Source organism: Mandrillus leucophaeus, unplaced genomic scaffold (genome assembly GCF_000951045.1).
Source record: "Mandrillus leucophaeus isolate KB7577 unplaced genomic scaffold, Mleu.le_1.0 Scaffold1616, whole genome shotgun sequence".
NCBI classification, from domain to species: domain Eukaryota; kingdom Metazoa; phylum Chordata; class Mammalia; order Primates; family Cercopithecidae; genus Mandrillus; species Mandrillus leucophaeus.
The window spans coordinates 117,300-141,426 of record NW_012101606.1 but is presented as its reverse complement, the minus strand read 5'-3'; the positions used below and the strand labels follow the sequence as shown (position 1 = coordinate 141,426).

Sequence of the window (24,127 nt, the reverse complement as noted above, 5' to 3'; positions counted from 1 at the left end):
CATCCAGGGAAAAGCTGGCACCTTTATGTCAGTGCCGCTCAGTGGCCTGGGCCTGCCTGCTGCCCAGAGGCAGCGAGAGGGGAGAATGTGAACCATACCAGAGCATACTGGTGTGGTCCATGCCAGGCTTTCTTGGGGCCAGTGTGCCTCATGGAGATTGGGATCAAAGGACAGCTGTGCCAGACAGAGGCTCAGCTTACCAGCCCTTCAGCCCCATAAAGTTGGGGAGTCATGAGGGGTAGCAAGAGTAAGAGAAAGAGAGAGAGACCTACAGGTGTGCAGTGCCTGATAGAAACAGTGACCTTGCGCACCGGAAAAGCTGTCCTCACCAGTGTCCTGATGCCTGGTCATTCACTCATGGGGAAAAGAAGGGCAGAAGTAGAGTGAGGGTAGAAAACTCCCTCCCCGACATTTTCAAATGTACCTGGACAAGCATCCTTATTCACAGCTGGAAAAAGTTGGATTCAGTAGAATGCCATTTTGAAAACATCGTTCTGAAGCGCTATACCCTCTCGCCCCTGAATCCTCACTGGCTTCCACCCTCTGCTGACTTTGGGCCCCGGATTCCAGTGTCCCCAGGCTCCCAGCTGCCTCCCTGTCCCTGCCACATGGTTCTGCCTGGAGTTCTGGTCCCTGGTTGTGTCCTGTGGCCCCATTCTCATGCGCCCTTTGCTTCTATTTCTTTACCTATGACTTTATACTGATGTAGAGCAAGTCTTCTCGGTCACTTCTTGTTCTTTGAGGAATGATGAATCAGAATCTAAATGGAAAATCTGGGCAGAGATAGAACCCCCAGCAGGAGCCACCCTGCCCTTCCATGTCTAGATCATCTGGGTTCCAACCTCCATCCGCCTCCAATGAAAAGCTTTTGTCTTCTCAAGATTCCAGTTACTTCTCCGAAGTTCTCTTCACCCCTGGCTGTTGCGAGGTGGCCCCGTAGTCAAGATTCCTTAAGCCCTTGCACGTAAAATGTTTGCCTTTCTTACCATGCTGGCTCTAGCCTCTGGTCTCAGGGGTGCGGACAGTTCTCTCTTACGTCTGGTTGATTTCCAGGAAGGCTAAGAACACTCTCCTCAGGTTATAATGCCGAGCATTTTGGTTCTCTCCAGCCCTGGGTCCCAATGTTGAGACCTACCTTAGTCCAGTTCAGGCTCTTCGATGGGCCTGAGAGAAGATTTAAAAGTTTCTAGCTTTACCCTCCAACCCTCCAACCTTCCATCCCCCACCCCCAGCCATCTCAGCAAGGGGAGGGGGCAAACATGGAGACTCCCCCCAGCTCCCATGTAAACTATGCCCCCTCTTAGAGGGCAGAGCAGCTAAGGACAATTTTGGTTCGAGGATATTTGTTTGTTGTCCATTGCACAAACAAGTGGACTTCCGGGAGCTGGCCCTGCTCGTCCCCTGGGCCCTCCTTCCCTGGTCCTGCAGGTCTTGCTGCTTGTCAGGCCTCTCCTCCAACCCTCTGCCACATTTCAGAAAAGCTGAGAACCCCTTGGAGTGAAAAAGGAGGAGAAACACAGTGTTCATAGCCAGCAGGAGGTTAAATAAATACTTTCACTTCTCTTTTCCCCATCTGGGCGGAGCCCTTTCTGAGTCAGTCTGTTAGCCGACTTCCTGCTTGGGGCCTGGGCAGCCACACTGCACACAGGCTGGGCCCACGGAGGGGCTCAGAGGCCAGGCTCTGAGGCCCAGGCAGGGCCTAGGGTGAGAAGATGGCAGATGGTGGCGGCGACCTGAGCACCAGGTAAGTCTTTACCTCTCTTCCTTTAACCTTTATCTGTGGCAGTATTGGAGCTTTCATGCCTTATATTTCAGTTTGTGCCTAAGGCTTCACTTTACTTTAATCTTTCTTTGCAAGAACATAGGTGTGCAATGTAATATAATGAAATGAAAGAGCGTGTAATGGGGAAATTAGATTTTTTAAACGGGAGCAGGACAGCTGTTGGTGTGAGTCCAACTTGCCATAACACACGTGACTTTCTTGTTTTGGATCTACTGCTCAGCTGACTGGGATACTCTGAACATAGCAGTCGTTGGTGGCTGGGATTAACTGTTTCCTCATGATCTCTGAACCCTTTCGCATCCCTCAGCCTTCCTCTACCTTCACATATGTCACGTCCAAAAAGGTGGTTTAGAAAATAAGCACTCGAGGGTGAACACCTGGCTTACTTTTAAACATTAGATGCTGTGATCTCACCTGTCCTGGCAAGGGGCATCTGTCGGCTGTTCCCATGACTGGCTCAGGGTCTGAGTTCTTATACCATCAACCTTGATCAAATGAAGGAAAGGGAAGAAAAAGGGCCAAGGTGACAAAAGGCTAAATATTTTCATTTTTACTTCAATTTCCTGTCCCAAGATGGGGGATACCTCTGACCAGAAGAGAGAAGGAAATCCTATCTTTTCTCTAGTAATGAATTCAGAAATAACATTACTTAATCTTTTAAATTTTTTAATACAAAAGAAATACACTATACATTATTGTTCATTAAATTTAAAACAGTGGAGAAGTATATTAAGGAAAAAGTCATCTTTACTACTCACCCATTCTTGTAGCTTCCCTTCCCAGTCCTGTGAAGAGTCTTGGGCACAGCTTTTCTTATATTTTTCTATGCATTTATGTATCTAATGCATTTTTTGTAAATACATAATTTATGTTCTTGTTTTGTAATAAATTACATTGCATGTGCTAGTCTGCATTTTGCATGTTTACTTATTTTAATAGTGGAAAACTTAAGAGATCTTTTAACCTTAATACATATAGATCTGCCTCATTCTTTTTATACATGCTATTCCATAGAATTGATATATGATAATTATTTAACTATTCTCCAGTTGAAGGACATTTAGGTTGTTTTTTTTTTTTTTTTTTTTTTTTTTTTTTTGAGATGGAGTCTCGCTCTCTCACCCGGGCTGGAGTGCAGTGGCGTGATCTCAGCTCACTGCAAGCTGCAAGCTCCGCCTCCCGAGTTCACGCCATTCTCCTACCTCAGCCTCCCGAGTAGCTGGGACTACAGGCGCCCGCCACCTCGCCCGGCTAGCTTTTTGTATTTTTTAGTAGAGACGGGGTTTCACCGTGTTAGCCAGGATGGTCTCGATCTCCTGACCTCGTGATCCGCCCGTCTCGGCCTCCCAAAGTGCTGGGATTACAGGCTTGAGCCACCGCGCCCGGCCTAGGTTGTTTTTAAACTGTTCACATTTACCAATAAGCTATCATAGCAATCATTTTTGTGGGGGGGGTGGGTTTACATCTATACAAGTATTTATCTTATCTTTAAACCTTAAAAATGGAATTATTGAGGCGCAGGGTCCAGTTATTTACTTGGTCCTGCCAAATTGTCTTTCTAGGAGTCTGAATGAATGTATTTCACCAATAGCGAATGTGACGAACCATTTTCCTACACACAGCCACGGTTTGCAAAGGTGATGAATGAAGAGTTACATCTTGTTTTAATTTGTATTTTCCTTACGATGTGGAAAATTGAACAGCTTTTCATCTTTCTTGGCCATTTAAATTCCCTCTTCTATAAATTGCTTATTTTTTGCCAGTATGATTCCGTTGAGGTGTTTGTCCTTTTTTTTTTCATGATATGGGAGAATTCACTAAATATTCTGTAAGTATAAATATACTTTTCTTGTCCATGACCTTTGTATATGGTGACTTTTATCTTATTAAGGCTTAAAATTTAACATATAAGCCTCTTGTGATATGGATTTGTTAAGATAGATGCACCCTTGTTATAAATGAGGTGATGCTGACAACTTCTGTGAGCACTGTCAGTTTTGACAGTTGTTCCTGTGTGAAGGTGGCAGATTCGCTGCTACCGTTATTCCAGGAAGAGCTCCTCCTCTAAGATCTCTGAAAATTTTTTGGATTTTTAAACAGAAATGTTATTACATTGGAACCACTGTAGCCTTCACAGCTTTTATTTGCCCCTATGCTTTCATCTTTTCTGTTTTTTACTTTGTGTTCATAATAGTTGTCTCTAACTTTTCCTCCATGACAATTACCTTTGAATAGGTTTCTTGTTTCTTGTCATTTCTAATTTTTTAAAAATTGAGTGTTTATTTTTGAGGAGGGATCTTAATGTGTTTCTAGACCTCTGCAAGCTCCATAACCTCTTGCCATTCAATCTTCACAGTCTTGCTTTATTTAGGTTTGCCTGTGCTGTTAAGAACTTTGGGATATTCTCCTTATTGTCTCTTAGTTATTTTTCCAGACTGATTCTGTCTGATCTTGTGTTCCGTGTGCCTGTGGTCGCTTTACAGCTCCTCTAGCCAGGCTCAGCCCAGGCAGGTCACCCCAAACTTCCCGCTTGCTTAGTCACAATCTGAATGAACTTTTTTTTTTTTTACTTTTCCTGTTTTATCTGAGATCAAATTGGTTTTTGTCTGAGCTACAGTTTGAAGTCTTTGTTTTGATTGTTATCAGTTTTTCTGAGGACACCATGAACTGATGAAATTATCCTTTTCCCTCTTGATTCGCAGTGCTACCCTTTTTGGGAGTATAGAGGTAGGGTGTGCTTCTGTGTTCTCTCTTCTCTGTCCTTGGCCTGTGACAGCCCCTCCTTATGCCAGTACCACGCTGCCACAGTGATGGCAGCTTCCCAGGAACTCTTGACATCTGAGGGAGCAAATCTCTTCCTCTTCCTCCGGATTGTCTTAGACTCCCAAATTCGCCTGTCGAAATCTTGAGATTTTGTGTGGAACTGCACTCAATCTATGAATCAGTTTGAAGAGAACGGACATCTTTATAATATTATGACTTCCATCTCGTGAATATGGTTTATGTATATTATTACTTTAAACATATTTCCTATTAAAATTTGTATTTTTCTCTCTGAAGGTTTTGCCCTTCTGCTAGATTCCTTTGTAGGTATTTGATATTTTTATGCCATTATTAACTAAAGTACTCCTCCCTTATCAACAGTTTTACTTTCTGAAATTTCAGTTACTTGCAGTAAAACTGGGTCCAAAAACATTAAATGCAAAATTCCAGAAAATAATTCATGAGTTTTAAGATACTTTGCATTCCGAGGAATGTGATGAAATCTCATGCTGTCCCTCTCCATCCTGCCCAGGATGTGAACCATCCATTTATCCAGGGTATCCACAATGTTGACACTACCAGCCCATGAGTCCCTGAGTAGCTGTCCTGGTGATCAGATCGACTGTCCTGGTGTAACAGAGCTCGTGTTCCAGGAACCCTTATTTTAGTCAATAATGGCCCCAAAGCATGAGAAGATTGATGCTGGCAATTCAGATATGCCAAAGAGAAGCCGTCAAGTGCTTCCTTTAGGTGAAAATGTGAAATTTCCTGAAAGAAAAAGATAATATGTTGAGGGTGTTAATATCTACAGTATGATGTTTTGAGAAAGGAAAAGAAACCACATTTACATAATTTTTAGTATAATACATTGTTATAGTTGATCTACTTTATTATTAGATATTGTTATTAATCTTTTAGTGTGCCTTATTTATGTATAGATAGGGTAAAACGTAGTATATCCAGAGTTTGGTACTATCTGCAGTTTCAAGCATCCACTGGGGCTCCTGGAAGCATCCCCTGTGGGTACAAGGGAACTAGTGTACTAAATTTTATGTATGAATTTGCATTGGTGACCCATGTTCTGATCCATAGTTCTATTTTTCATTCTTGTTTCAATACTGAAATGTTTTAGTTACTATGATTTTATAGGTAGTGTTCTGTAACCTACCTTATTGGGATTCAATTGAGAGACACTAAATGAACAGATAAATTTAGGAAGAATTTATGTTTTTAAAAAAATCCTGAATGACCCCAGTTAGAAACATAGCATCTCTCTCCATCTATTCATGATTCTTTGAACTTGGGACCCTTTGGGGTCACTTTAGTGCTAGGCATTTTAAAATTGTATTTGTAAATAGGAATTCATTTTCCTGTTACATTTTCTAGTTATTTCTTGTAGGCATAAGGGAAATCTATTGATTTGAGTTCCCTGATCTTGTGCTTAGGAGTCTTACTAAGTGGTCTTCTCTCTCTTAATATTGTCTCGTGTCTTTCTGGAGAAATAATTACATCTTCAAAAATAGTAGCAGTTTTGCCTCCTCTTTTTCAGAATTTATGATTTTACCGTATACTTTTCTTTTTCTATCTTACTTTTCTCTTTCTCTTTTGCCTTAGTGCATTAGCCAGGACTGCCAGTGTAATACTGAATAGTAACAGTAAAACTGAGCATTTTAGCTTTGTTCCTGAGTTAGAGGGGAATACTTATAATGTTTACATTGAGGCTTTCTGATAGACACCTTTTTTCAAGTTAAGGACATTTTCTGCTGGCTCTGGTTTACTAAAAGTTATTTTTTTAATCAGGCCCGTGTATAGGATATTTATCAAAATGCCTACTAAAGAATCTTTGAGAATTGTATCATTTTTTCTCTTTTCATCTGTTTTGTCCAGAGTAAATTATATTGAAACATTTTATGAATTCAGTTATTAATTTCACCAAAGTAAAACGTATATATAGCTTAAAGTATCAGTCGATAAGGCCTTCACAAACACAACTAGTTCTTTCTGCCATCTTCCCAGTCCATGTCCACTTTCCCAAATGGATTATCTTTAGCTTTTTGGCTCTTCCTTTTGTATTGACTTCTGTAATTTGAAATGATATGCTGATACAGCTCTTTGTAATTTTTCGAGTTTCAGACATTGATTCGTTCACATAATAGGACAGAAGATGAAGACTTTTTCCGTAACACTCCTTTTCATTCCCTGTCCATTCTCATAATACATCACAGTTGGAGGTTCATCAGTAATCAGTGTTACCATTATGATGACTATTTAAATGTTGTTCACAACCAAGTCATCTACTGTATTATAATTACATTTCCTTTCCTGTGCAACATCCCCCCCCAACCCCCGCAAATAACTATTGCCCTCTTATATATTTGCTTGGATTTTGTGTATCCTCACTATGAATTCTTCCCAAGCACTCTGCAGAATTCTAAAATTCTTCTCAGTACAGTGAGACACACTGGGTTATTTATCAATTCCATTTTACTTTCTTGGGGAAGCCCTCCTGGAATTATCCATTCTCCTGATTCCATCAGTTCTGGTTAGTTTCAGTTTCCAAGGCTGACCTTCTGAAGCTTGACATCTCTCCTGTGTTGGGTCTTGTTTTGTGAATTACACGTATACCTCTTTCTTGCTTTACTATCTCATTTTGGTTTACCACATTATCCAGTAGCCTCCTGACTAAGAGCTCATAGAAGATGTATCTCTCTCTCTCTCTCTCTGTCTCTGTCTCTCTCTCTCTCTCTATATATATATATAATATTTTGTATGTTGTATATTTTGTTTTATATATATACACACACACACACACACACACACATATATATATATATATATATAGAGAGAGAGAGAGAGAGAGAGAGAACCTACCTTACTGGGATTTAATTGAGAGACATTATATATATATATGTGTGTGTGTGTATAAATTGTACATGTCTGGAAAAAAATTTTATCCGTAATCCTCACAACTGCATAAATATTTGTTAAGTATAAATGCAGAGTTTGGAAATTAATTTAGTTCACTGTCTTGCAACTTCTGGCATTGCTAATAGGAAGCCTGATGCCATTGTGATTCTTGATCCTGTCTTTCTGTGTCACCTATGTTGCCTCTCTGAAACTCTCTGTCTTCTCTTTAATCCCTTGATTCTAAAATTTCATGATGGTTTGCCTTGATGTGAGTGTTAAATACATTTGTTGTGCTTTGCTCTTCAGGGCCTTTTCAAATGGACAACTTTATTTCAATTCTGATCATTTTGCTTGTGATATTATTTGATTATTTTTCTCCCTTCTGCTTTATCTCTCTCTTTTATCTTTTGGAATTCCTGTTAGTTGGATGTTAGGTTTCCTAGATTGATCCTCTAGAGACTCCGTGTTTTTTTCTTGAAAATCTTGTATATCTTCTTTTCTTGAATCTACCTTCTATGACATTTTCTGAGGACGTTCATTCCTTCTAGTGATTACAAAACTTCTGCCATTATATTTTTAATTTCCAAAAGCTCTTTTGAAAAGCTGGTTGTCTTTTATAGCATCTTGTTGTTGTTTCAAGAAATCAAAAATTTTCTCTCTAATAATGAGGATGATAATTTTTAAAATTTCATGTTTCTTCCAAGATTGTTTTAAGTGTTAGTTCCTTCCAGGTTTCTTTCCCAGCTTCTGCTCCATTATTTGCTTGTTCTGAAAGAATTCATCAAGTGTCCATTGGGTAACCATTCACATTTAAGAATCAGACACTAAAAATTTGATTAGGAGCTCTGTGCAAGGAATGCCTCTCATTGAGTGTACCTCATTTCGATTTTTCATTTTCCAACTCACCTTCTGAAGGAATGGTGCCACTAATTCCTGACAACTTCCTGAGTTCAAAAGTATACACTGGCTTACTCCTTGTCAACTTCCCCTAAGCAAGTAATCAGAATTTTCATTCTTTCATTCTGTGAAATTAGCTACCATATATGCACCTATCTTCCAAAATGTTTGGTTATCTCTTATTTGATGCCCTTTCCTGTTCCCTGATCTTTGCTTCTTTTCTACCTCTAACTCTCCCTCATAGGTGGTTTCATGGCATTTCAGAAGGAACACAGATGAATGCAGGTGTGTTCAACCTGCCAGGCTTAACCAAATGCATAGATTCGTTCTCTAATGTGACCTTTCCTGGAATCCCTGAGATAACACCTACATGGTCATGCCATATGACTCTTTCATCCACTCCCGGGTTGGATTTATTTATATTTTATGGTGGGATTTTACCTCATGTGTTTATAAGCAACTTTGTGACCTACAATTTTCATTTCTTATTTTGTATTTGTCTGGGATCGATAGCAGAACTATAGCAGCCTCATGAAATAACTGGGGGTGACTGAAATTTTGAATATATATATATACACACACACACACAGACATATATGTATTAGAATGGTTTGTTTAATACAGACATCATCTGTTCCTTGAAAGATTGCAGAAAATTGTCCATTAAATTATTTTAAACTGATGTCTGTGGAAGTATATAATGCATTTCCAAGCTCTGGAAGTATATTACGCATTTCTCCTATTATTTTTAGTTCTTATGCTGACCTTTGAGCCAGTTTTGATCGTTTATATTGTCCTAAAAAGTAACTATTTTCCTAGATTCTCTTCTTATTGCTAGAAAGTTGTATGGGAATTTCTTGTATAAAGTTTTAATCCTTTCCTTCTCTGAAGACGTTTCCTTTTTCCTATTCGTCCCATTGTTTATTATTGTTTTTTCCTTGATTTTTTGATCAATCTTTCCATTTTATTGGTCTTTTCAATGAACCACCTTTTGGTTTTATTGATCCACTACTCTTATTTTCTGTTTGAGGTTTAATTAAATCTTGCTTTTCTTTATTATATTTTTCTGTATATTTTATTTCCTAATTCTTTACTTCTCCTTTGTTGAGGGGATTACCTTGTGTTCTGTTTCTAATACATTGGTTTAAAACTTAATTTACTTGTCAGTATTTCCTATTTTCTAATAAATGCATTTTAGGCCATGAATGTTCACCTCTGTGGCACTTTGGAAATGTTTGGCCTTTATAATATATGGTGTTTTCATTGGAGTTTATTTCTTAGCCATTTGTTATTTTGATTTTGATTTCCTGGTTAACTTAAGAAGTGTTTGGAAGCAGCTTTTAAAATTTCTCAGTGGAATGAGTTGGGGAAGTCGTCCCCTGTCCTTTGGTTGTTCCCTCTGATCCTATCACATTGTGGTTAGAAAATGTGTTCCTTAAGATTTCCATTTGTGAGAGTCTATTGTTGTTTCTCTTGTGGCCTAGTGCATAGTCAGTTTTGAGTCTTCACCACATTTGAAAGGCAATATAGCACAATGATTCAGAGTGTAGTAACTAAAGCCAGATAGTAGAGAGGGTAGGAGCAGGGTGGATCAACACTAGGATGATTGGGGAAGGGTGGTGTGAAGTCCAGCTCTGCCACTGCATGCCTGTAGAGATGGGGCAAACCTTGTTTCTTCCCTGTAAAATGACGGTATTAATAATGGTGCTGTCAGCAGACCGGTACAGGTTCTTGTCTTTGCCCCAGAAAAGAATTTGAAGGCCAGACCAAAGTGAAAGTAAAGAAGATTGCAGAGCAAAAGCAAATACACACTCAAGAGAGGAATGCAAGTGTGCTCAAAAGAATGAGCCATGCCCAACCTGGCCAGAGCTCACATGCTATATGGATAAGCATAATGAAGGCATGGAATATTCCATCATAAGGGGAGGGATTGACTGGGTGCAGTGGCTCACACCTGTGATCCCAGTACTTTGGGAGGCCGAGGCAGATGGATCACCTGAGGTCAGGAGTTCAAGACCAGCCTGGCCAACATGGTGAAACCACATTTCTACTGAAAAATACAAAAATTAGCTAGGCGTGGTGGCAGGCACCTGTAATCCCAGCTACTCAGGAGTCTGAGGCAGGGAGAATTGCTTGAAAACGGGAGGTGGAGGTTGTAGTGAGCCGAGATCGCACCACTGCACTCCAGGCTGGGCAAGAGAGTGAGACTCCATCTCAAAAAAAAAAAGGGGGGGGATTTTCTGGGTAATCAGTGAGCAATTCCCAGTTGGGGTGCCAGCATTTTCTTTAAATATGGTTAATTTGGAACTGCTGTGGTGTCAGGTCCATGATGGGAGTGGGAGGTTTCCCCAGGGAAGTTTTATGGCTGTAGGGGCATAATGCAGCCACATTTGTCATCCTACAGAAATCATCCAAATGTGTAAAGACAATCCAGTGCTTTAGGAACACAGACCATGATATAATTGCTTGAATTAAAAGTCTCCTAAGGTTAAAATATTTAGCTGTGATTACCTTTTTTTTTTTTTTGGTGTTATTGAGGTATAATTGTATACATTGAAGGTGTACAACATAATGATTTCATGTTTATATGTGAAATGATTACTACAATCAAGTTAGTTAACATATCCATCATGTCACATAGTTACCATTGTGTGTGTGTGATGAGAACATTTAAGATCTACTCTCTTAGCAAATTTCAAGTATGTAATACATTATTGTTTGTTTGTTTGTTTTTTTGAGATAGAGTCTCGCTCTGTCGCCCAGGCTGGAGTGCAGTGGCCAGATCTCAGCTCACTGCAAGCTCCGCCTCCCGAGTAGCTGGGACTACAGGCACCCGCCACCACGCCCGGCTAGTTTTTTGTATTTTTTTACTACAGACGGGGTTTCACCATGTTAGCCAGGATGGTCTCAATCTCCTGACCTCGTGATTCGCCCGTCTCGGCCTCCCAAAGTGCTGGGATTACAGCCTTGAGCCACCGCGCCCGGCCGTATTATTGTTAACTATAGTTTCCATACTACACATTAAATTCCCAGAACTTATCCGTCTTATAACTGAAAGTCTGTGCCCTTTAACCAACATTTTCCCATTCCTCCCATTTCCCAGCCCTTGGCAACTGCTATTTGACTCTGTTTCTATGATTCACCTTTTTTAGATTTCTCAATCTGAGTCTAATCTAGCAATGGGCTTGTCATACATGGCCTTTATGGTGTATTTCATTTATACCCAATTTGTTAAACTTTTTTTTTTTTCATGAAAGGATGTTGAAGTTTTCAAATCCTTTTTCTGCATCTATGAAAATGTTCATATGATTTTTGTCCTTCATTCTGTTAATGTTGCACAACACCTTTATTGATTTACGTGTTGCATCATCCTTGCATCCCAGGGATAAATCCCACTTGATGGTGATAAGTGATCATTTTAGCGTACTGTTGAATTTGGTTTGGTTTGGTAGTGTTTTGTAGATAATTGTTCCATCTACGTATATCGGGGGAATGACCTGCAATTTTTTTTCTTCTGGTGTTCTAATCTGGCTTAGGTATCAAGGTAATGCTCATAAAATGAGTTTGGAAGTGTTCCTTGCTCTTAATTTTTTTTTGGAAGAGTTTTAGAAGGATTGGTATTAGTTTCTTCTTAAATGTTTGGTAGAATTCACTAGCATAGCCAACTGGTTTTTCTTTAATGGAAAGTTGTTTACTTATTCAATCTTTTTACTCATTATTGATCTGTTTAGATTATCTGTTTTTTCAGGATTCAGTTTTGATAGATTGTGTATTTCTAGGAATTTGTCTATTTCTTCTAGGTTATCCGATTTGTTGATGTATAATTGTTCACAGTAGTCTCATGATTCTTTGTATTATCATGTTATCAGTTGTAATGTTTCCTCTGTCATTTATAAGTTTATTTGAGTCTTGTCTCTTTTTTAACTTGGTTAGTTTAGTGAAAGATTTGCTAATTTTGTTTATCTTTTCAAAGAACCAATTCTGAGTTTTGTTTATCTTTTCTATTGTTTTCCTATTCCCTATTTGTTTCTGCTCTAATCTACATTATTTTCTCCCTTCTTCTGCTAACTTTGGGTTTACCTTATCTTTCTTCATCAACTGTAAAGTTAAATGATTTAAGATATTTTTCCTAATGTAGGCATTTATAGCTATAAACTTGCCTCTTAGAACTGCTCTTACTGCATTCCATAGTTTTGCTATGTTGTGTTTTCATTTTTGTTTGCCTCAAGATATTTATAAGTTACCTTTCTGGCTTCTTCTTTGACCTATTGGTTATTCAGGAATGTGTTGTTTAACACCTTACATTATTTATATATTCTGTACAGAAGTTATAAATTCTTCAAATTTCCTCCTATTATGAATTTCTAGTTTCATATTATTGTGGCCAGGGAAGACACTTGATATGATTTCACTTTTGAATTTGTTAAGACTTCTTTTGTGGCCTAATACATGATTTTTTTTTACTGGAGAATGTTTCATGTACACTGAAGCAGAATGTGTATTCTGCTGCTGTTGAATGAAATGTTCTGTATATGTTCATTAGGTCTATTTGATCTAAAGTCTAGTTCAAGATCAATGTTTCCCTATATTTTTCTGTCTGATTGATCTATAATTATTGAGGGTAGAGTATTAAAGTCTCCTACTAACATTGTATTGCTGTTTCTTTCTTTTTTCAGTTCTGTTAGTATTTCCTTTAGTTATTTAGAAGTTCCAGTGCTGTATGCAAAAATATTTACAGTTGTTGTATCCCTTTGATGAGCTGTCACCTTTATCTTTATATATTGATCTTCTCTATCTCTTGTGGCCATTTTTTACTTAACGTATATTTCATTTGGTATAAATATATTCACCTCTGCTTTCTTTTGGTCACTTTCTGCATGGAATATCTTTTTTCATACCTTCACCTTCAGCCTACTTGTGTTCTTAGGGCTAAAACAAGTCTGTCTGTCTGTCTCTCTCTCTCTCTCTCTCTTTTTTTCCTTTGGCAGAGTCTCACTCTGTCACCCAGGTTGGAGTGCAGTGGTACTCTCTTGGCTCACTGCAACCACTGCCTCCCAGGTTCAAGCGATTCTCCTGCCTCAGCCTCCCAAGTAGCTGGGATTACAGGTACCTGCCACAACACCCAACTAATTTTTAAATTTTGGGTAGAGACGGGGTTTCACTATATTGGCCAGGCTCGTCTTGAGCTCCCGACCTCAAGTGATCATCCGCCTGGGCCTCCCAAAGTGCTGGGATTACATGTGTGAGCCACTGCACCTGGCCTAAAATGAGACTCTAATATGCAGCAGATTGTTTGACCTTGTGGGGTTTTTTTTAATCCATTCAGTCACTCTATTTCTTTTGATTAGATAATTTAATCCATTTATTGATAGGTAAGAACTTACTACTGCCACTTTGTTAATTGTGTTCTGACGGCTTTGTAGTACCTTTTTTCTTTCTTTTTTTCTCGTTGCCCTCCTTTGTGATTTAATCACTTTTGAAACGATCTACTTTGATTCCTTTCGCTTAATCTTGTTTATCTACTACAGGTTTCTACTTAGTGGTTACTATGAGGCTTACATAAGATATTTTATAGCTATACCATCCTATTTTAAGCCAACAACTGCAATCACATGCAGAACTCTATACTTTTACTTCTCCCCTCCCTCACATTTCAGTCAATTGATGTTACAATTTACGTATTTTTTATATTTTGTCTCCAATAACAAATTACTGTATTAGTGCATTCTCACACTGCTTTAAAGAACTACCTGAGGCCAGGTGCAGTGGCTCACGCCTCTAATCCCAGCACTTTGGGAGGCCGAGGTGGGTGGATCACCTGAGGTCAGGAGTTTGAGACCAACCTGGTCAACATAATGAAACCCTGTCTCTACTAAAAATACAATAATTAGCCAGGTGTGGTGGCATGTGCCTGTAGTCCCAGCTACTTGGGAGGCTGAGGCAGGAGAATCACTTAAACCCAGGAGGCAGTGAGCCAGGATAGCACCATTGCACTTCAGCCTGGTTGACAGAGCAAAAGCAAGACTCTGCCTCAAAAAAAAAAAAAAAAAAAAATAGAACTACCTGAGACTGTGTAATTTATAAAGAAAAGAGGTTTAGTTGACTCATAGTTCCACAGACTCTACAGGAGGCATGGCTGGGGAGGCCTCAGAAAACTTACAATCATGGTGGAAGGGCGAAGGGGAAGCAAGCACATCTTCACATGGCTGCAGGAGAGAAAGAGAGTGAAGGGAGAAGTGCTACACACTTTTAAACTAGGTCTCATAAGAGCTCACGCACTGTCACAAGAACAGCAAGGGGAAAATCCACCCCTATGATCCAATTCCTCCCACCAGGGCCCTCCTCCAACACTGGGGATTGCAATTCAACATGAGATTTGAGTGGTGACATGGAGCCAACTATATTAATTGCTATAGATATAATTATTTTTAATAGTTTGTTTTTTAACTTTTATACCAGAATTGAAAATGACTTATGCACAATCATTATAATATTAGAGATTTCTGATTTTCACTATATATTTACCTTTACTGGTGAAGTTTTGTATATTTGTATATTGTTATGTTGTGAATTAGTACCATCTCATTTCAGCTTGAAGAACTCCCTCTAGCACTTCTTGTAAGACAGGTCTAGTGATGTTGGACTCCTTCAGCTTTTGCTTGTTTGGGAAGGTTTTTATCTCGCTTCTGAAGGACAGCTTTACCAGGTATAACATTCTTGGTCAGTAGAGTTTCTATTCTTTCAGCATTTTGAATATATCACCCTAATCTCTCCTGGGCTGAGAGGACGTTTCTGCTGAGAAATTCACTGCTAGTCTTATGAGGGCTCTGTTATACATAATGAGTTATACTTTCCTTGCTGCTCTCAAAATATTCTGTCTTTATCTTTTGATAATTTAATTATAATATTTTGATGTCAAATTTTCTTGTTCAATCTGTTTGGACACCTTTGGGCCCAATGAATCTAGATGTTCATTTCTCTCCCCAAATGTGGGACGTTTCCAGCCATTACTTCTCTAAATGTACTTTCTGTTCATTTTCTCTCTCTCTTCTCCTTCAGTAATTCCCATAATTTGCATGTTGTTTTACTTGATGGTGTCCAATAAATCCCATAGGCTTTTTTAAACTCATTTTTATTCTTTGCTATTTTTGCTCCTCTGAGTAAATAATATTAAATGACCTATCTTTGAGTTCATTTAGTCTTTCTTCTGCTTGAATGAGTCAGCTGTTAAAGCTCTCTATTAAATTTTTCCATTCTGTCATTGTATTTTTCAGATCTAGGATTTCTGGCTTTTAAAAAATGGTTCCTGTTCCTTTCTGGCATTATAACTTTGTTTACATATTGTTTTCTAATTTTGTTGAGTTGTCTGTCAGTGTTTACTTATAGTTCACTGAACTTTTTAAAGAGAATTATTCTGAATTCTTTGTCAGTAAGTTCATAGATCATTATTTCTTTAGAGTCAGTTATTAGAGCATGTTAGTTTATTTTAGTGGTATTATTTTTTCCTGATTCTTTATGATCCTTGCATCCTATCATTAGTGTCTGCACATTTGAGGAAACAATAACCTCTTCCAGTCTTTATAAGTTTGTTTTGGCAGGGAAAGCCCTTCACTAGTCAGTCCAGCCTGGAGTTCTGGACAGGTCAGCTGGTAGCATACATGAATAGGCAGAGCCTTCTGTTGAGATCTCTTGCTGGGCAAGATCATTGCCTGTGCTCTGAGATTGGATAAGGCTACTGCTGGTCTCTATGGTTGTTTGGATGTTTTGACTGGACCCTTTTGCTAGGCAGCAGCTAATGGCCAGGCTCTAAGATGGGACAAGGCCTTAACCTACTGCTAGGTGTGATCACAGGCTGGGCTCTGTGATTAGGCAGAGTTGAAGGCTGTGTTCCACAGTTGGGTGGTGCCACTGTATTAGTTATTCTCCAGAATAAGGCCACTTGCTGTGCTTCAAAGTTTATCAGAGTTGCTACCAGGTGCCCAGGTTCAGTGGGACCACAGAATATGCCCCACCTTTAGGTACTTGCTGCAAGCTGGGCTCATAAGTCAGGTAGCAGAAATTTCTTGAATCCCTGGTCAGGCAAGGCTGCAAGTTGTGCCCGACAGTTCAGAAGTGTCACTGGCTGGGCTGTGTGATCGGGTAAGACCACAGGCTATGTTCTACATTTGGACAGGGTGACTGGTTCTGCTCCCTGCCTGGGCATGGCCACAGGCTGGGATCTCTGGTTGCTTGGGGCCCCAAAGCTGTGCCCACCCTTGAGAGAGGTCATTGGCTTGGTTTCCTGCCCATGCAGGTCATTGGCTGGGCTTTGCACCTGGGCAGGGTCTCAATTTGTTAGCAGGGCTAGAGACCATAGCAGGGCTAGAGACCATACTCTGTAGTTAGGCAGGGTGGCTGGCTTGATTACCTGCCTGGAAAAAGACATATGCTAGGATTTGAGGCTGGGCAGAATCTCTTTGGGGGGTTCCCTGGTCAGGCAAGACAGAAACCTAAACACCTTAGATGGACTGGGCTGCTGACTAGACACCCAAGCTAGTTAGAACTGCTGACCATGCTGCCTGGCCAAATAGGGCCACCAGGTTGCCTCTGCAGGTGGACAGAGCTGCTGGCTGAGCTCTCTGATAGGGTGCTGATGTCAGGAGCACAGTACCAGCATGATGATCTATGCATTGGCCACTGTGAGCCCTGCCCTCACTTCTTCATTTCTAATCAAAACCAGGTGGTCCAGTCCCACTGATTGCCCATTTGTTTCCCATGAGGCAAGACAGAATTGGGCCTCCTAAGAAGCAGCCCAGAATGCCAGGGAAGCTGGGTGTCCTCCTTAGGCTCCCCACTAGAGAAACCTTAGGCTCAGGGAAAACCTCTTGGTGTGGCACTGTGCCAGCCTGGGGGAGGACCCATTCCTCTTACCCTTCTAATGTGGTTTTTCTCAGGTTTTGTGGTCCAAGGGAGGTAGTTCAGCCTCTCTTGGGTTCTGAAATTTTCACAAAGGCATCCTTGTCTATGGATAGTTGCTAATGAGTCTTTCTGGGAGAGAGACTAAAGCCAGAAACCTCCTATTCTGCCATCTTAGTGACATCCCATCCTGGATGTGCCTTTTAAATCTAAGGTTCTAGTTTCAGCTCTGGAAAACTTTTTTTAAATTTGATTTCCCTATTCTCATTCTTTCTATTCTCTTCTGGAATTCCCTTTGGCAGAATGTTGAAACATCTTATGCAAAAGAAAAACCTTCTTTCTTCACATTTTCCATATCTTTCCCCCCAGCTATATTCCAGAAAGAAAAATGTGACTTACTAAGTTACTCTTCAACTGAGTCTATTCTGCACACCCAACTTTATTTTTTAACAGCTTTAATGAGGTATAATTTATATACTGTAAAATTCTCCCATTTTAAGTGTGTATCTCAATGATTTTTAACGGAATTACAGAGTTCTGCAACCCTCATCACAATCCAAGTGTAGAATATTTTCACTACCCTTAAAAGCTTCTTCATGACTATTTGGGATCAATTCCTGCTCCTATTCTTCAGCCCTAGGCAACCACCAATATACTTTCTATCTCTGTAGTTTTCCCTTTCCTGGACATTTCATGTAAATGGATCATATGCGGTCTTTTACATCTGGGTTATTTCATTGAATGTAATATTTTTGAAGTTCATCCATGTTTTAGCATGTATTTATATTTCATTCCTTTTTATTGATGAATTGTATTCCTTTATATGGCTCTATCAATGGTATTTTTTTCATTTGCCAGTCAATGGAAATTTGGATTGTTTTTATTTTTTGACTATTATGAATAATGCTGTCTTGAGTATTTGCATACAAGCCTTTGTGTGGATATACATTTTCATTTCTAGGTAGATATTTAGGAGTGAAATTATTGGGTTCTATAGTAGCATTATGTATCACTTTTTAAAAATCTGTCTTACATTGTTTCCAAAAGACCATTTTACAGCAATGTATAAGGTTCCAGTTTTTCCACATCTTTGCTAAAACTTGTTATTTTCTGTCTTTGTAGTCATTCCAGTGGATGTGTTTTGGTATTTTGTTGTGGTTTGATTTTGCTTTTCTCTAATAACTAATGATACTGAACATCTTTTCACATGTTTTTATTTTTCACATGCCTTTTGGACAAATCATTTGTCCATTTTTAATTGGCTTGTCTTCATATTGAGTTGTCAGAATTCTTTACATATCTGAATACAAGTAGTTTATTAAAAATATGATTGGCTAATGTTTTCTCTCAGACTGTGACTAATCTTTTCTTTCTCTTTATGGTATATTTGAGGCACAAAAGATTTAAATTTTGTTAAATTTTAACTTATTTATTCTTTTAAGGATTATACTTTTGTTGTAGCTAATTCTTTGTCTTACCTAAAGTCACAAAGATTTTTGCCTGTGTTTTCTTCCAAAAGTCTTATCATTTTTGCTGTTTTACAAGACTACTGCATAATTTGGGGAACCCAGTGAAAAATGAAAATGGCGGGAGGAATCCTTGTTCAAAAATTATTAAGGATTTCAAAACAGTGAAAGCAGACACTAAACTAAGCACAGAGTCTTTTGTGACTGCACAGGATGAATGTCCATAAAGCCATCCCTGCTTTTACATTTAGATCCATGATCCATTTTGAGTTGATTTATGCATATGGTGTGAGGTAAGGGTCTAATTTCATATTTTTGCATGTGTCTATCCAGTTGTACTAGTACTATTTGATTGAAAAGACTATCTTTTCCTCATTTAATTGCCTTGGCACTTTTGTGGAAAATCAGTTGACCAAAAACCTAAGGATTTATTTCAGCATTCTCAGTTCTGTTGTATTGATCTTTGTATATATTTATGCCAGTACTGTCTTGATTCATGCAGCTTTATAAGAAGTGTTGAAATCACAAAGTATAAGTCTTCCAACTTTTTTCTTCTTTTTCAAGACTGTTTTGGATATTCTGGGTTCTTTGCAATTCCATGTAAATTTTAGGATCAGCTTCTCAATTTCTGCAAAAGGCCATTTGGGATTTTGATAGGAATCATATTGAGTCTCTAGATCAGTTTGGAGAGAATTGCCATGTTAAACATATTGAGTCTTTCAATCCATGAACATGGGCATCTCTATTTATTTTGATCTTTAATTTGTCTCAGCAACATTTTGCCATTTTCAGCCTACAAGTCTTGCATTCTGTTTGTTCAATTTATTTTTAAATGTTTTATTATTTTGCCTACCTTTATTTTTGAATTTACAAACTCAACTTTTAAATGTCTAAGTTTCCTAGTTGGTTGAATGTTATTCATAACTTATTCAATATTAATATTATTATTATAACTTATAATAAGTTATGGGGTTATTAAATATACTTACTCAAAAGTCTTATTCTGTTTACTCTATTATTTCTATTCTTGGATATTACCTAAAAAATGGTAAAAGAAAGATCTGAAGGGACCTGGTTAGAACTCTGAAACTGCCCACTAAGCCAGTGTTAACACCTGGGGTGTAGTGGTTCCATGTCTTCCCTAACATTTATTCTGCATTTTATATACAAATGAAAGACTTTTTTAATTTATATAAATATGTGATCATAATATATTGATCTAAACATGATGTTTTCATTGAACAACAAAACTAAGACCATCTATCCAAATTACTGGAATTAAATAGCTATGTAATAGTTCAACAGTGTATATTTACAGTAATGTACTTAACCAGTCAGCTGAATAGACAATTAGGTTGTTTTCAGGTTTAGGAGTATATGTTATTGTTGAGGGATTGTTCCTGGTAAAAACAAATGCTTCAACAAAAATTTTGCATTTATGAGCATCTAGTCAACAAATACTTACGGAACACCTTGTATATATCAGATACTCAAGAAAAATCAGTGGACAAAACAGACAAAACCTCTGCCCTCATGGCATATATATTTTTGAGGAGAAAAGAGACAATAAAGAATATGATAAACAATAAGTAAATAAGTAATTCATTTGGCATATTAGGGAGTAGTGAGGGCATGAGAAAAAGAAATAGAGGCAGATTAGGGGCTTGGGAGTATGGGGGCATGCTAGGGGGATTGTGATTGTGATTTTTAGATAGGTTGGTCAAAGCAGACCTCATTGAGAAGGTGATAGTGAAGCAAGGATCTAAACGAGACAAGGGAGTTAGTTCACTACATAGATATATGTGTCTGTGCTAAGCAGAGAAAATAGCCAGTATCAAGTCCCTAATGGTGGAGAATCTCTGGTGTAGTCAAGAAACAGCAGAGGTGAGTGTGGCCCAACAGACATGAGCAAAAGGAGAGGAGCAAAGGATGTATCATTTCAGACCCTTTGAACAGTGTAAGGATCTGTCTTTCACTCTTGAAGAAATTGGGAGCATTGAAAGTTCTGCAGTTCTTGTTTTTATAAGATGGATGTTGTCTTTTTATTTCTATAGGATAGATTCCAAAAGTGGATCTGCTGGGTCAGTCTGTAGTATATCTTAAAATTTAGTAGATGTTGCCAAATCTTTTCTGAAAAGGCTGTAGTAATTCATGCTCACACCAGGGATGAGTAAGTGTCTGTTTCTCTGAATCTTCTCCCGTGTGACACAGTGTCGCTAATGAAATTCTGTTTGCCAGTCTAATGGGTGAGCAATAGTTTCTCATTGATGTTTTAATTTTTATGTATTCACATCTTTATTAGACATTTTCATTTCCTCATATTTAAGCTGCCTGTTCAGGTCCATTTTGGAGGGGCTATTTGTTGCTTTTTATTAATAGACTGTAGTCTTTGCGCATTAATATCAGATATATTAATCCTTTGTCGTATATATTGAAAATGCTTTTCTATACTCTTTTATATCTGTATTGCTTTTAAAAAACATTTTAACCTATTAAGAGAAATCTTCCTTTAACTACTCTCTTCTCAAATTTTTCTTGTCTGACTCAGATATTTGTTCTGTCATTTAAATATTTACATTATTTGATTCAGGTTTTTTTCCAACTTTTATTTAAGTTCGGGGGTACATGTGCAGGATGTGCAGATGTTCTATATAGGCAAAAGTGTGCCATGGTGATTCGCTGTGTGATTCATTCCATCACACAGGTGTTAAGACCAGCATTCACTAGCTCTTCTTCCTGATCCTCTCCCTCCTCCCAGCCCCCGCCCTCCGACAGACCCAAGTGTGGGTTGTTCCTCCTCATGTGTCCATGTGTTCTCGTCATTTAGCTCCCACTTATAAGTGAGGACATGCAGTCAGCATTATTCACAATAGCAAAGACATGGAGTCAACCTAAATGGCCATCAGTGATAGACTAGAGGAAGAAAATATGGTACATATACACTATGAAATACTATGCAGCTATAAAAAAGGAATGAGATCATGTCCTTTGCAGGGACATGGATGGAGTTGCAGGTTATTATCCTTAGCAAACTAATGCAGGAATATTTTATCCAGTTTTAATGGGGTTCCGGGTTGCAAGTGCACCATACTTACATAATAATTTCAGAATAATGGATGTTTTAAAATTACTACCTTTTTTGTAATTGGAGGCCTTTCATAATCTCTGTTTATTTAGATCTTATTTAATTTTCTTCAATAAGATTTTTATAGTTTTCTTCATATAGGTCTCATACCTTTCAGATGTTTATAAATATATACATTTGTATTTGCTATTGAGTCTGAGTGTTTTTTTCAATGTATGTCATTCCAAATAAAAACTATAAGTTTTATATATCTATTTTCTATTCATACTCTCATATGGTTTGGCTGTGTCCCCACCCAAAATCTCATCTTGAATTGTAATCCCCATAATCTCCAGGTGTCAAGGGAGAGACTAGGTGGAGGTAATTGAATCATGGGGCAATTGCGCCCATTCTATTCTCATGATAATGAGTAAGTTCTCATGAGATCTGACGGTATAAGGGGCTCTTCCGCCTTCACCTGGCACTTCTCCTTCCTGTTGCCTTGTGAAGAAGGTGCCTTGTTTCCCCTTCCCCTTCCACCATGATTGTAAGTTTCTTGCAGCCTATCCAACCACACTGAACTAAGTCAATTAAACCTCTTTCCTTTATAAATTACCCAGTCTCAAGCAGTTCTTTATAGCAGTGTGAAAACAGACTAATATATACTCCTCAGTAAATTTTTTTCTAGTTCTTATGAATTTTATTAGGTCTCTAGGTTTCCTACATATATAATTATAGAACGTATTGTACACTATTTTAGTATTTCTATCAATTATTTTATTTTCGTATCCTATTGCATTAGCTAAAGCTTCTAAAATATGTATATGTGAACACATATGTATATGTGTATACACACACACATATATATGTAAAAGATGGTGGTAATGGTAGACATCCCCATATTGTTTTCTATTTAAATTTCACCATTAATGTTTACTAAAACATTTGCTGATTTTAGAGACTTCATGTTGTGTTCGTTTTTATTTCAGAAAGAGTTTTAATTTTAAAAAAATAGCTGCTAGGACTTATAAAATTCCCTTTTAAACCCATTCGTGAATATTATAGAGACTTTCTAAAGTTGAACTATTTTTTGTTTCATTCAATCTCATTGTCATTAGTTTTCTCTTTCTTCTTGGTTCTAAATAACCTCTAACTACAAGTTTTATTTCATCTTTGATCCAACACAGTGTGCTTTCTTTTGTTTTCTAAAATCTTAAGTAATTTATTTTCTTTATGAAGTCTGTTTCACCTCTAGTGATCATAACTTTTTGAGACTTCTTTTGTGGCTAAGATTATGCTGAATATTGATATATATTTCAAGGATATTGAGAAATATGTGTTCTCCCGTTTTTGTTGTTGTTGTTGTTGTTGTTGTTGTTTGGGACAGAGTCTCGCTCTGTCACCCAGGCTGGAGTACAGAGACGTGATCTCGGCTCACTGCCTCCTCTGCCTCCCAGGTTCAAGCAATTCTCCTGCCTCAGTCTCCCGAGAAGCTGGGATTACAGGCATGCACCACCACGCCTGGCTAATTTTTGTGTTTTTAGTGAGATGGGGTTTCACTATGTTGGTAAGGCTGGTCTCGAACTCCTGACCTCGTGATCCGCCCACCTCAGCCTCCTGAAGTGCTGGGAGTACCAGGATGAGGCACCATGCCTAGCAGTGTTCTCTGTTTTTAAGTCATAAGATTAAATATTAAATCATTCTTATTAATTTATCCAGAGCCTGTATACTTTGTCCATTTTTATGTAAAGAGTCAAAAACCGGAGGTGAATTGTTTTTCAATGTCCGTAAAACATTTGTCTCATGACTTGTTTCTTGAATTTTGATTTGACGTTAAATGGGAACAGTCTTGCTTTTTGTTTTATTGACAATTGCATACCATAACTTGCTGATTTTCGATTTTGACATTTTTTGTGTCATTTTGTCCTAATTGTGTCCTTAGTTGGATTCTCTTCGATTCCAATCAACATTGATATCATCAATATTGATGATTCTTTTTCAATATTATTAATATTGCCTTTCAATATCATTTTTCCTTTACATTCTGTTTAAATAATTTTTCATACTTTTTCCACTTTATCTTTATTTTATTTCAATAGTTTTTGGGGAGAACAGGTGGTTTTGGTTACATGGATAAATTCATTAGTGGTGATTTCCGAGATTTTGGTGCATCCATCACCCAAGCAGTGTACACTGAACTCAGTGTGTATTCTTTTCTCTCTCACTCCCCTCCCACCCTTTCTTCTGAATCCCCAAAGTCCATGATATCATTCTTATGCCTTTGCATTCTCATAGCTTAGCTCCCACTGATAAGTGAGAAGATAATGATTCTTGGTTCCATTCCTAAGTTAC

General features: G+C 38.2%; 1 protein-coding gene across 1 annotated transcript in view; it reads left to right on the top strand.

Moving 5' to 3' along the window:
• Positions 1 to 1,356: 1,356 nt before the first annotated feature.
• SP100 (SP100 nuclear antigen) overlaps positions 1,357 to 24,127 on the top strand; it is a 127,220-nt gene continuing 104,449 nt past the window's right edge. The window contains exons 1-2 of the mRNA XM_011976033.1: positions 1,357 to 1,744; positions 3,346 to 3,420. Of these exons, the coding sequence (XP_011831423.1) occupies positions 1,713 to 1,744; positions 3,346 to 3,420 (107 nt within the window). The 5' untranslated portion in view covers positions 1,357 to 1,712. The remainder of the gene's footprint in view (positions 1,745 to 3,345; positions 3,421 to 24,127) is intronic.